General features: G+C 33.9%; 1 protein-coding gene across 1 annotated transcript in view; it reads left to right on the top strand.

Annotated features, from left to right (window-relative positions):
* Window positions 1-14978, top strand: part of LOC144443284 (sorting nexin-27-like) — a 62970-nt gene that overhangs the window by 30553 nt on the left and 17439 nt on the right. The window contains exons 2-3 of the mRNA XM_078132722.1: window positions 12943-13174; window positions 14239-14431. Coding sequence (XP_077988848.1) covers window positions 12943-13174; window positions 14239-14431 — 425 coding nt within the window. The remainder of the gene's footprint in view (window positions 1-12942; window positions 13175-14238; window positions 14432-14978) is intronic.

Genomic DNA, 14978 nt, shown 5'->3' on the forward strand with positions numbered 1-14978 from the left:
TAAAAAAGCAAATTACTCATGTACATGTAGCTGTCTAAAAGACCTGAAGGTTTTGGTGAAGTAAATTGATTGTGTTTATAAGTTTGGTGATTATATATCAGTCTGTCTGTTGATGATATCTAATATATACGCTTTTGAACTTTGTATATAGTTAAAGGGGTTAAAATCTAAAGTTATAAATTTTGCTATTTGTTACATAGTCCAGTCCCTTCATCTTAAGCTTAGGTATACAGTTCATTGCAGTGCCTGTAAAATATAAACAATGGATGTAAAATTCATGTCACATAATCTCTTCAAAATTAACTTGATGTTGTTTGCATTAAGTGAATCAATCTGCCCAGAGCATTTAGGATACAGGATAGCTTTGCTGTGAACTCTGACTTTGACCTACAAATACATTTTATCTCCTGTTAAGTTTCTATTCAAGTTTACTCTATTTTTAGAAGGCTGATATAAAGCTACAGGTACCAATTAGTATGTTTCTCAGGGCATTTTATTGGGATTTACTACCAAAATTATTGAACAAGTATATATCTTGGGAAAGTATGCAAGCATTACAAAATTATTCCCCCCCCCCCCCCCCCCCCCAACAACAACAACAACAAAAAAGGGAGAGCGAGAATAACTAAAGACAAAAACTTCAGGGCTCTCCACCAAATTATTGTACAAGTGTAAAGTATGTATATTTGTGCATGTTTTATCAGATAACACGTCTTCTCTAGCCCCAGCAAAATTATGGGACACTTAGGTATGATAAACCTTGCAGGTTTCTGGGTACCCAAACCTTTACTAAAACACACTCATTGGATCTTCATTGACTATTTATGAAGTACATGCTTCTTGAAGACTGTTTTTGCTGCCAAATATGTTTACAGACCAATGAATATGACGATCTATCAAACCAATTTTTCACATACTGTATGATGTACATGCCCATAAATTGTCAATCAGGTAATGTTGGAATCTTTAAGTTGTTTACAAGGAGATCCCAGTATCACTGAAAACTTTGATATAAATGTCAATGTAAATTGTTTATCACATTATTTTGTTACTTGTATATTTAAACACAGTTTATATTGTGCAATAAAAAATGAAAAATGGAATTGTATGGAAATAAGTGCTACAGTAAATGTGTACAAAATGTATCTACAAAGACTGAGTGTATAAAATAATATAAAATAATATAATGTGATGTGATGCAATGCAATGTGATATGATACAATACGATACAATACAGTACAATATATGAATACATTGCAATAAAATTTATTTTGTATGCACTATCAACCCTTTTGGATAACATTGTACAGTGTATTGTGTACATTTATGTATGGTTGTTTTCTCCACAATATATCCTAGTTAAAGCTGGGTCCAATTATTATTCAAATTTAGACCTATCATGGTGCAATCCATTGTACACTTTGTATGCATTTTGACTACACAAAGGATGAAACTAGTAGATGCAAAATATATAAATTTAATCAAAGCAAGACTAGTTTTTTCATTGCTATCAGACTTTAATAAGATTTTTTGTACTTCATGTGACATGCAAATTGTTGAATTGATCTAAATTTAGAGATCTATGCGTGGAAAAGACCCGAATGCGATCGCAGTGTGAATATTTTGATAATTTCACATACCTGCATGCATGTTATGTGTACGATTGTAGCGACATTGCCCGACGTATTGATTGATTTCCTGATGAGTAGTAGCTTAATTATGATGAATAAATCACAATCAGTGTGATGAATATTGCCTGCAGAGAAAATGAAGTCTGATTGCGAGGCAAATAACACCATGTATAAATGACTTCCTTTTCCTTGTCTGTTTGTCATCATGTATACTGCATTAGGTAGCAGCTGAATGTTTGAATGTTAAAATTTATGTCTAGCTGACATCAAAATCAGAAATTACGACTAGTAGCAGGTATCTTATACCTGTCATGATGATGATTCCAAAACCCAATAACATTTGGTATAAGAGAGATATATAAAAAAAAAACCAGTGATGCGAGAAACCACATACTACATGTTGGCATTTAATTTGAAATGTCAATATTTTCGCGTTCATGGAGAAATATCAAAGGCTGGTAATTATGAGTACTCAGAGTAGTAATAAAATGATATCATTTTTTCAGAATCTATGCAAAAATGACAAATTGTTTTAGTTTGTAAAGGGCCCCACGAATTCGTCATAACTTTTGTGATTTATTACTCTAGATTTGATGAATTTTACAAGTTTTCCTCAATGAAATTTTGACAAGGTGAAAAGGGTACAATTAATCAGGGTATGATATTTGATATATTTGAGATGATGACATCATACCGGTAGATTTGAATGAGAATTATTATTTTCATCAAAGCTATAAACATTACTGATCTATATGCATATATAGGGCAGCAAAGCATGCATGTCGCAGTATACATGTATATATTACACAAAGTGTATATCCAGATGCATTGCTAACAAACTTCATGCCTTTCTGAACGCTTAACAACTAATGATACCATTCATCAACACAACACAACACAACACAACACAACACTGGGACCAAATTCCACATTCCAAAAGCACACCCCCGATCCTTCAGATACAGGGAATCCACTGTTGCAATAGTCCATCAATCTAATGACTTCCTAAATTCTTCTACTCTTTTTGATATTCCAAACATGTCTGGTTTTGGGGTTTCTAATATTTTCTTTTAATTTTTTTTTATCTGTATCGTGTATATATGTAATGTATTTGTTATATTTTATTGCATATGAAAAACCATTTTATGGATGCATTGCTGTGAATAAATAAATAAATAAATAAATAAATAAATAATAATAAATAATAATAATATGCCTGCACCATTATTTGAGGAAGCAACAGGGCTGTTCCAATAATACATGTACAGATGTACAGATGAAATAAAGAGTTACAAAATGCATTCTTTCAAAAATGCCATAGTTTTTACAATTTTTAAGTATCTTATTAAGTGTATTTTAAGATCTGACAAAATAATAGTGATCTGCTAGCAATATCCATAATCCATATCATCATTTGATTAATATATGAATAACAAGAACAACAAAAACACTGCAAATTAAGTAATAATGAATGTGTTTGGACGTTGGGTAGATGCCAAACATAAAATATTGCTTTGATTAAAGAGAATCACAAAACTATTGAGAATAATCTCACAATGTTAGCTCATTGTAGTACACCTCTGATAATTCATAAATGTACATTTGTATAGTGATAGGCAAGGTAAATATCTAGGCTTCCATTTCAATGGAATTATTCCATGGTGTATTTCTTTCAAGTTCATTCTACCTGTGCTACCAGCCATACAATGTTACCATGGGAAGTAGTGGAATGTGACTATATAAAGATACATATACTTGCATGCATGCCTAGTGATTCCGCCTGCCCTTTATTTCCTACCCAGTCGATACCCTTGATGGAACACCTGTTCTTCAAAGTAAGGAATGGTATTGATTTTAATACCTTCAATCATGTCTGCCTCAAAATTTGATAGATTGAAAGAGAGAGAATGAGAGCAAGTGTACAAAGTAGATCAACTTGGCGTTAAAAGCCCTGATACAAGAAATCATTTAGATCTCATATCAAATGTTGGTTTAGATGTTAGAGTATAGTTACAGTATGGTGTGTATTTATGTGTTTGATTCAGTATGGATGAGTATTCCCTGCTGCTCATTACGTACTTGTGCTGCCACTATGTTTGATACATATGTCCACAAATGAAGATAAAGGCAGTCTGATGTTTAACTATTACAAATGCCAGGACACATGTCCAGATTTTATAGTACTCATTTTCCTCATATTCCACATTCAGTAATGTACATTTTTGTGTATGATAACATTTTATACATGCTCAGGGCTCGAGATTAGCGGTAATGTGAAACATCATATCTTGGCTATCAAATTTATTAGGTAGTAGTCTAAGATCAATAGAAATCAATAGAAAGTTGTAGCTGAAACAGTTCACATGGCCAAGTCGGACTACATGGTATAGAAGTTAAATTCAAGCCCTACAGGCTGGCATCATATTCTGTTCAAACTATTAACATGATAAAGTCTGCAAATAAATTTCCAAAAACCAGTGTCACATTTTTGATACACAATTGCCGTCTTTGAAGTTTGAAAAATGAAACAACAACAAGGGCCTTTCTCTGACTAGCATAAACCCCTTTTGAATGTATGTGTATGTGCCCTCACAAAAGAATGAGTTATTGGTGATTATTTAAAGGACTGCTTCTGCTAGCTACACTTGCATATGTAGCTGAAATAAAGTTTCCTGATGAGTGCCTGAGTTATTGGTTCATGTTTTGATGGAATACAAGGAGCTGAATAACGGAAATAGAAAATCACTACCGAATGGAAAGGGTATTTATAGAGCAATTTGGATCATGAAACTGTGCCTTTATAGTATCTTTCCTGGCAATTTTCTGTAAGCCGTAATTTCAGTTCATTATTGCTGAATTAAATCAGTATAAAGCAGTATAGTTGTGAGAGGCAAGGATAACAAACCTAGCTGAACTTAAAAAAGTATATTAGAACTACTTACTGTGAACCTATTGCTGATGAATTAAAACTGCATCTTGTTTCATTGAAATTTTGAAAGTCAATTCCCACAGGAATTGTGAGATTATCCGGTAATATTCAAAACGTTCTTTTCTAATTAAAATCTTTGCAATAACCTGCTTGATCTTCTTTTAAGATTGCTTCTCAACACTTTATCACGACATCATGTCCAGGAAATTCTCATTTCATCACCGCAACCTGTCATCGGCAATTTACCTCACCACATACAAGTACTTCATGTACTACAGAGTTCATTAATAATTTATTTCTAAAGCCTAAGTTGATGTTATTTTCTTTAGATTCGTGATGAGAAATAAGAAGAGATTGTCAAATAAGCAAATTACGAAGACATGGTTATGATGGCTATGATGAGTATGTAAAAGGAGTCAATAGATAAGAAATAGATTCAGTTTTGATGAGATTTTATTTGTCAACGGTAAATCTGCACCTGTTCGGTTATTAAATATCTGCAGGTTGAAAATGATCATGGTGCTTGATTGTTTAAGAATTAGATTGTCACAGCTTTACATAAACTAAACCTTAACACCCACATAGGATTGTACATGAAATCAAATTTGATGCAGGTGTACAGTGAGCACTATGAACATTAGGTTCTTCACTAATCATTTTGTACTATTAACAGAACACATGTACATACAGCACAGTAATACAAGTACACATAAGATGTTATATTACATCAGAAATTTTCCAAAGCAAAAAAAGAAGATTCAAATTGATTAATAAGATTTCCATTAAAAGATTAGCAATTATAGATAAAATTCACATTATTCATGTATATAAAACCAAAATGTGAATCTAAAAGCATAGAATATATTTGTGTTATACCTGGTGTACACGCTTGACATTACTATAATTTCAAGGTCAGGCACAGCCTTTTAGCAACTTTATGTTAAGCATCGTTTGCAATGGCTTCAGGTGATGTGATATTTTCAGTGTCATGTTTGTGTATTTACTTGTCAGTGAATAAGAAATTCAGTTTCAGTCATTATTACAGTTTCTATTTTGTGAATACTGCACTCAATTCTTCCACTTAAGATTATAAAGTAGACATATTTTGAACAGATCACTGTTACTGTAGAATTGTTTCCTTGCTACATTTATTCATTTCTTTTTTTATTGAATCTGTTAATGAAAGACGTGTACTTATATAATAATTCTTTGGTGTGTATTTATGTACATTTACATTTGTGTGGCAGTCTCGAGCTCCTTAACAATATTTCATGTACATCTGCATCTATGTGTATGAGCACCTCAGAATGCTGAAGGTCAAGTTTCAATGTGATTGAACTAATATACATTCAAAAAGTCATCTTGCAATACATGTAGTATATTCTTGGTATTAAAAGTGATGCAAATTAACATTTTCAGGTCGGAAGACATAAACTATCGTTCATTTTGTTGCACTTATTCCAACCATATTTTGAAAGCTGCTATTTTCAATAGCAAACTAGTGCTCTCAGTGTGCGAGAATCAGTAAAGGATTTGATTGGCCAGTGTGTCAGACACTGAAAATGCCAATCAAGATGAAAACGTAAACATGTCAAATGGAAGATGGAGTCAAGCAATATTGAAGGTATCAAAATCAAATGAGCAACTAGCCGACCACCAATATCAGCTTTTAATCAGATTGGCCAGGTTTCTACAGAAGTTTTATTGTGTGCTACATGAACACAAACATTTATACACTGGAGCATAAATTCTCACATATCTGTCGATTACTGAAATTTATTGCATGCTCTTGGATATTCTTCTTTTCATTGCTTGAGTGGCGTCCTCGATTCTCTAAAAAAACAAATTGGGCCATCTCTTTCCCACACTTTGCAGAGCTTGATTACAAGTATTAATAGCACCTGCTTCATCTTTGCACCCTCAGTGGTAATTATTCACAATTTTTTAAGCACCTAATTGTAAGATTTACATGTAGTTAATCTCTTGTGGTACTTCTGTCATAACCATATGCTTTCTATTTTCACTCAGGAAATTGAAAATGTTGAAGTGTTTGTCTTTTTTATATCTGTCCCTATCAATCTGTGTAGTCCTTGCGTCATTGAGAGTTCTGTTCTAATTTATGTATATCGAAGCCATTATTGGAGGATGACTTACATGTATGCAATACCTACTGGTACGTATACATGTACGTACATGTATACATGAATGTTAATATATAGTATCATACAACACAAAAACAATCCTAGGCAAATGGCATTAGATATATGCTGGTCCCATTTTATTAGATGAAAAGGTTGAGCTCATGTCCACTGTTTTGGTTGTGTTGCATGTTATGTGTTTCGGAAGATCTATAATTTTCTCATACTCCTTTCCATGTTTGAAATTGTATCCTCAGAATCCTGTATCATGGGCTTCTACAGTTTAGAATTTATAAAAATCAGTCGTCATACGTTATCAGCGGTAAAAATGAATACAAAAGTGACCTTATTCTTTGACTGCTTCGCATTTTAAAGAGTTTATTTGACGTTATCACATGTTCAAATTGTACTTGTAAGTCTTGAATTGAACATTATCTAGTTTGGGTTATTAGATATTTTTGTAAAAACTGGGTTATTAGATATTTTTGTAAAACTGACAGCTTTGTTGTTCTTGTACATTCTTAGCAGGTGGTTAACCGCAACACCAGATACGACCAATCTTTCAGACTAATATTCACACGTATCATTTTAAATTATAGTTTAATTCTGTTTGCATTTGATTAGATTTCAAATTTGCTAGAAGAATCGATAAGTTCTAGGCTCATAAAGTAGAGTGTGCCTCAGGGACAAGTTTCCCTGAAACTGTTATTTCCAAGGCATGTTCTACATTATTATAAAAGTAATTATAAGGTTACAGAATTAATATTAGCTAATCAGAATTGTACTGTACTGCTCTTTTTTACCACATTTCCAGCAACATTATTACTAGTCTTCACACGTACATGTACATGTCTACATGTATACCCAGGTTCATAGAAGTTTATTTCATGCATGCAGTAGATATCATAATTTAATTATGCCATCATCAAATCATTTTGAGACATCAAGCATGCACAGATTGGAACAGAATAACTCAAAGCGTGATCTTTTTTTCAACCTTTAGTGGTGGCATGTGTTTGTATGCACTGACTGTGGTTGCTGTATATGCCTATGGGGGACACTCGGGGTCTACTGTAGTTGCTGTATATGCCGATGTGGACACTCAGGGTCTACTGTGGCTTGTGAGATATATAGGCATGTACTGTACCGGTATAATGTATCATCAGTTTTGTCTCTGCTCCCAGGGTGAATTTGATTAGTAAATAAAGCTATTAAGCTGGTGCAGGTAATACAATTAGTACCTGTAACTTAAAGAGTGAATACTAATTAACAGTGTTCAGAATGTGAATGTGAACTTCATTTCTCTCAGTTCCCATTAGGGTTGTTTGAACTCAATACAAGATTATAGTGATTGTTTTCGGTGGAACATGATTTCGTTCATGGACCATCAACTTCAAAGTACTTGTATCTAGGGAATTATGGCTGTGTTTTTATCGTTCAATGCTACATGCTAGGAGTGCTGCATTTGCATGTATAATGAATGTTATACCTACTTCTCACAAGTGATAGTATCAATGTTTCTGTAAGGTTTAATAGTTACTCATCTGAGTGTCGCCACAGTCTGTTTGTGTTTGATATCTTCCTTCCCAGATGGTATAACTAAAGTACTGAGATATGCATGTAATAGGATGTGTCTCGAATTACTCTACTGTAATAAATGCCATTATTTCCAGTAAAGGTATTGATAAATTCCCAATTCTACTGCAATGTTGATGTTTTAGTTTCCACTGGCACTTGGGACAAAAGTATGTGCATACACATATCGTATTCATACCACTCACATGCTACTGAAAGTACAAATATAAGTACATGTACATGATTGTCTGTCTTTTCTACATTATTCACGTTATAACCTACAGTACAAGTATTTCAACCATGGATAGTTGTACATAGTACATCCGACATTCAAACCAAAAATACACTGTATTGAAAAATTAGGATTAATTGCAATTTGAACATCACAAGATCAGACATGCATTTTAATGAATTAGTGTATAATTTCCATATTTGTGTTCAAACTTGTTCAACATGGCTTGCATGAGGTATATTATATGATAGTACATTTTAAAAGATTAGTACTTCCAGACCGTGTACTATATTTGGTACCTAATCCCCGATTCCTGTCAAATATGGATATTTAGGTCAGGATGAAGTGATCAGCTTTTACAGCTTCATGCAGTTCATAAAATGATGATAACTGTTAAATTCCCTATAGATTAACCTTTGATGTAATCCTATAAATGATATTACCAATGGATGTCATAATTCCATGTTATTGCTTATCCTCAATACTTAGTTCCATTCTGATGGCTTTGATGAGTTGGATCATCAGTCATACCCAGTGTGAACTGTGTGATGACGTATTACCCCGGTACATGTATTAGCTGAACTGCAGTAGATATGTGATCTTCCCCAGAGAAGTAGTGTTATGAAATCAATATCAATGAATATACAACTTTTGTTGTACATCATGCCGAACTGTTTTTCAGCCTCTGTTTTAAAAAAAAGGAAGAAATTAGATTTTGTAGACAAGTCACTGAACATAAATGTCAATATAAAGTATAGAGGCAAGGATAACATTTGTGAATTTATGTCTTTGCACTATGTGACCCATGAAATATACACATAACAAATACATGTACACACACACACACACACACACACATACACACATACATATATATATATATATATATATATATATATATATATATATATATAATGTATATAAACTCAGTATAGAATGTCTACGCTGGCGTAAACAGTACTCAATACATAATGTATGTAGAACTATAGAAGAGCTATAGAATTATACCGTTAGTCCTCTGATAATCGCAACAGCGTGAAACGCTAAAGATCAAATAATATGTAAAATATACGAAATGTCGGTCATCAAGTAATTAAAGTTATTCATGATGTACACTCTGTTATGAAATTAAACTGTTAGCAGATGGTCTGCCACCAGAAATAAACATTTTTTGTATTTACAAAGTGCTTTAGATCAAATAGTGCAATATATTAAAGCTAACACGACAATGGTGCACACAAAATTTCAGATTACACCTATAATGTAAAGACACTGACGAGTTGTATGGCGTAACAGTATGCTTTCTGCTTCCTAAATTGTGCATGCTAACCTTTTGTATAAATAAACTCTACCTTTCCAAGCGAACTTGATCAAACTGTGCATGTATTCGATGACCAAACACTCCAAAATTGTAGAAGGCACCTTGGAGACATTACAATGAGCAACGAAAAAATTTTCTACTATTGTAGTCCTTGTCTTTAAAAGATTTCAAGTGTATCTGTATTAGTTATGAAGATTAATAGAAATACAAAAATGAGATATTGGTCTTACTACATATACACGTAATTGTCATGCATGTGGTCTTAGTCAACATATGGTTTGATAACTTCAGATGAGTTTCCATTATAATCCTTTTCTATCACTATATACAAAATGTAGACTACATATTTACCAGGTCTATTTTCTGCAGAATACATAGGGGATCACACCTTTCTGTCTACAAGCACATGGTGTGACAATCAACTGTCATAAAGTCAATCTAGGTTATGTGAACCTAGCAATCCATCATGAACCATGTAATTGGCTCATTGAAGGAAACCCAAATGATTGACAGTGATCCAAATGGAAAGTAACACTAAACAAAGTACCTTGTAATATAGTTATAAGCTTACTTGATCCACCTTGGTTCACATAGGTTGGTAGCAGCTGCTGCTTAGCTTCAGGCTTGCATGTATATTATCCAGTATCAATGCTGGAAATATCAATAATTGTAAGGCTATGATGATGTACCTCTTGAAAGCCATTGTTGGTGAATTTGGTCAAATTAATTTGGCTGTTATTGGTGCACACTAGTCCACATAAATGATGCATAGGATTGCAGCAGTCATGTTGGAAAGCTCATTCAAGTTCTTTATTTCCTGTATTTTAGTATTGGAGACATTGGACGTCAAACAGACACATACAGGTTTTGTACACACACACACACACACACACACACACACACACACACACACACACACACACACACACACACACACACACACTCACACAGACACAGACAGACAGACACACACATACACATACACAGGAACACACACACACATACGTACGTACGTACGTACATACGTACGTACATACATACATACATACATACATACATACATACATACATACATACATACATACACACCAAGTGTCATTGTACCCTTTTTGTTAAGTTTATATTGATTCTATAATTCATGACATGTGTATGCAGGGTTGCTTGTTATATTAGACCAGATATCCAGAACTATAACTTGAAATAATTGAAGAATTCATTAGCTCAGTTTAGTTAGGTATTAATATCATTGATGAAATGTACTTACTGCCAAGATGAAATGAGTTATGACATTAGTAAATTAACATCTATATGTAGCTTTCATTTAGTATGTCTGCAAGTGTGATAACTAATCTTGTCTCACAGTTGGGAAAATGTGTCATGACCTGCTTAAGTTGGCAACTAATTAGTTTTCTCAAATAATAAACAAGATCTCAGTGAGCTTCTTTCCCTGTGAAGGTTTATTTCAGTACATATTGTCTGGCATTCTAATGCTCAACTTTAACAGTTCTCTGATATTCTCACATACTCCAAAAAATACAAAATGTGAATTTAAAATTGTCTGATTGTAATACTGTGTGTCATTTTTTATTGTATACGATTCATTGTGTTGAGACTTACGTACACTGTAGATCTAAGCATTATAACAAGAATATGTTTGTGATTATTAGTCCACATTGGGTGAAGCCAGAGGAGACTACTGCGTGTACTTTGGTGGACCAACGATACTAAGTTTGATCACGCTTGGGAGCTCAGATTAGGGACAAGTTATGGATAGGTATAGGGTTTGACAGTTTACCTTAAGATTGATACGATCCATTTACTTCCAGTTGTCCATTCTCGTACAGGGTACTTGTGCCCAGAGTTGTCAAACAAGTTTCTCATAAAAATGTATTTATATGATGCAAAGTGTATAATGTGTATGTGTGTGTTTACTCATGGTTTGCCACATGGAGTCAAACCACTAATGCACAGTCTAACAAGTGCATGACGCATATATTAAAATATAGAGAATATTTGAAGACACTACACGAGGAAAAAAATATGTACCTTCGACATTCACAACATTTGAAACTAGACTTTAGTTAAAGCAGCTGCACAGGAAAAGTGTATTAACTGTCACACCATTTTAGTGGTATACACACAGTAAATGTCAAATAACCAATCCTTTTGGAAAATGTCTTCATTTTGATAGTAATGGTCCTGAAGCAACATAAAGTGTGACTAGATATCCATTTGTGTGAATCAAATGACATTTGAAAGAACACTATTGATCTTTTCACGACCATCCTTAGAGAAAATGGTTTCCTTAAAAGAGTTATCAGATTCCTTACAGCGTGTTGACGAGAAGTCATAAACACTTCGGTGTAATGACTTTCATTTCTAACTGATAAATTTGACAGCTGAGACATTTTTAGCAGCAATCTTCACAGAATGAATCAGGTGTTAATTGACATTGAAAGATGAAGTTGCAATCAAAAGGCTTGTTGGATTGCTAGCCACAAGAAACTGATTCCAAAAGTTTCACTGATGTAGTACATTCCCCAATGAATGGTTAGAGTACAATTGAGATGTGATGTGCTGTAGGGCTATTGTATTTCACTGTGTAATGGCATATACTGAAAAATACCCAGTCATGTCAATCTAAGTATTTTGCCTATCACAAACTGACATAATGCCTGTTTATATACTCCATCATTTAATATATGTGATTTCAAATATATAGAATATAGTTTTGGTCTAATTCTGCATTGTCAGGCTGTAACGGAGTATGTGCATCGCGAATGACAATCACTGTGTTTGATGTACCGTATTGTTGTGTATGTATTGGTAAATATCTCTTTCACTCACAACATAAATTTTTTGGTACCATCAAATTTATTTTAACAAAATGACATGTACTATATAATTTAGTCTGCTGATATGATTTTAAAGGTGGTCCTTCCTATCTTCTCTCATCTGTTCTCAGAAGACAATAATTTATCAGAATGCCATGAAATGTACATTGTAAATGTCATTTATAGGTGATAATAAAATGCTTGCCTGCATTGCATATGTAGGTTCTTACCAAAATTACAAACGGCGAATTCCTAAAAAAATGCATTCTTTTTGTTCCACAGAAATGGAGTCACAGTAGAAGGAGCAACACATAAAAATGTAGTGGACCTGATCAAATCTGGTGGGCATGAATTGAAATTAACAGTCATATCAGTACCTCAGTATGAATGTGAACGATTAGAACCCAGTGATGATTCATCTGGTTATTCCTATATTGACTACAGTGAGAAAAGAGCTTTGCCAATTTCTGTCCCTGACTACAGATCAGTGGAACGACATGGAGAAAAATTTATTGTGAGTATGCAATTAAATACTACAGTGGCGTTCAACTGTTCGACTGACTATGATCCACTCATAGTCTAAATCCTTTGTTGTGAAATCTTGGTATAAGTTGTGGAATAGATGTTGATTTTAATATTTGTATTCAAAGTAGGGTGGTGTTTCTGATGATTTCCATGATGTTGCAGAGTACATTTATGGGAACTTCCGGTGTTTACACAATCTTGAATACAGGGTGGTTATATCTGCACAACAGTGCACACCACTGTCATTCATGTATCTGTGTAATCTACCATGTACCACATCAAAAACTATGAATCTATCTTAGTAAGCCACTAAAGCAGACTTCATTCTTGTATGTTTTAAAGACTGCATGTTCAGTGCTAATGAAATAGAAAGTTGTTTATAGGAGGTAGTTAGAGCCAGTACATTGGTTATTTGTTTTTAGATACACCCAAAACCATGATGCCTAGTGTGCACATCCAACCATCTGGAGGTGTGTGTGAATAATTGTATGCTGAGTTTGTATGTTTTGGGGAGTGAGGCTAATTATGCAATGCTAGTACTTGATATGCAAATCTAACAACATTGATCAAGTGTGTTTCAGGTGTAAATATATCCTAATATATACATACTATGATATATGCAGTGCTCATAATTGATATGCAGCTCTAACACATATCATGTTTCTTTTTACTACACAAGTACTACATGTAGGTGTAGATATGCCATGATATACATGTATGCTGTGATATGTAATAAATTACATCATTCTCCGTATAGAATAACTTTCATGCTTGCAAGCACATGTTTTGTGGGTGCGTGTAGTGTGTTTGATATATTCCACATACTACTTGTTTTGTTCTGTTTGATTCCCCTTTAATATTCCAATGCTGATATAGCCTTTACACTGAGGATGGGCCATACCTCAAAAAATTTGTTATAACTTATTTTTTCAAGGACTGAAATTCTACGATATTGCTTCCTATTCATGTTTCTTTCAGATGTAGATATACCATAATATACACAATGCTAGTAATTGAGATATGAAAATCTAATATTGATCATGTATCTTTCAGGTGTATAATATTTACATGGCTGGTAGGATGCTATGTGCTCATCGGTACAAAGAATTTGCTTCTTTACATCAACAACTCAAAAAGGAATTTCCTGATTTTCAATTTCCCAAATTTCCTGGAAAATGGCCATTCTCACTTTCAGAACAGCAGCTAGATGCCAGAAGAAGGGGTTTAGAACAGTACTTAGAAAAAGGTAGGATGAAAAGTGCTGTTTTGTACCATTCCTGGTCACTGCCCCTATCCCATTCTCTGTCCTCTTTTCCTTCTCCCTCATCATTTCTTCCTGGTCCTCTAATATATTCTCTTTTCTCTCCCCTCTTGATCTCTTCACTGAGTCTCCCATTCTTTTCCTTGTCCCTCTCTTGTTCATATCCTCTCATTTCTCTGTGTACATATATCTGCCTATCTCATCTCTCTCTCTCGCTCTCGCTCTCTCTCTCTCTCTCTCTCTCTCTCTCTCTCTCTCTCTCTCTCTCTCTCTCTCTCTCTCTCTCTCTCTCTCTCTCTCTCTCTCTCTCTCTCTCTCTCTCTCAACGTCACAAAATAATACAAATCAGAAGAGATGCTTGTTAAAACAACATTGTAAGAAATTGAAGACATTATATATACATGTAATTGTAATCTAACAACCCCTATTACTACATGACTTTTGCTTTGGTCATGCATTTACCTCCACCGGTATCTCAATCCTCCTTCAGGGCAAATATCAGTAGTTGCACTTACATAGCTCTGTGTATAAA

The sequence above is a fragment of the Glandiceps talaboti genome, chromosome 12, assembly GCF_964340395.1.
Source record: "Glandiceps talaboti chromosome 12, keGlaTala1.1, whole genome shotgun sequence".
Classification (NCBI taxonomy): domain Eukaryota; kingdom Metazoa; phylum Hemichordata; class Enteropneusta; family Spengelidae; genus Glandiceps; species Glandiceps talaboti.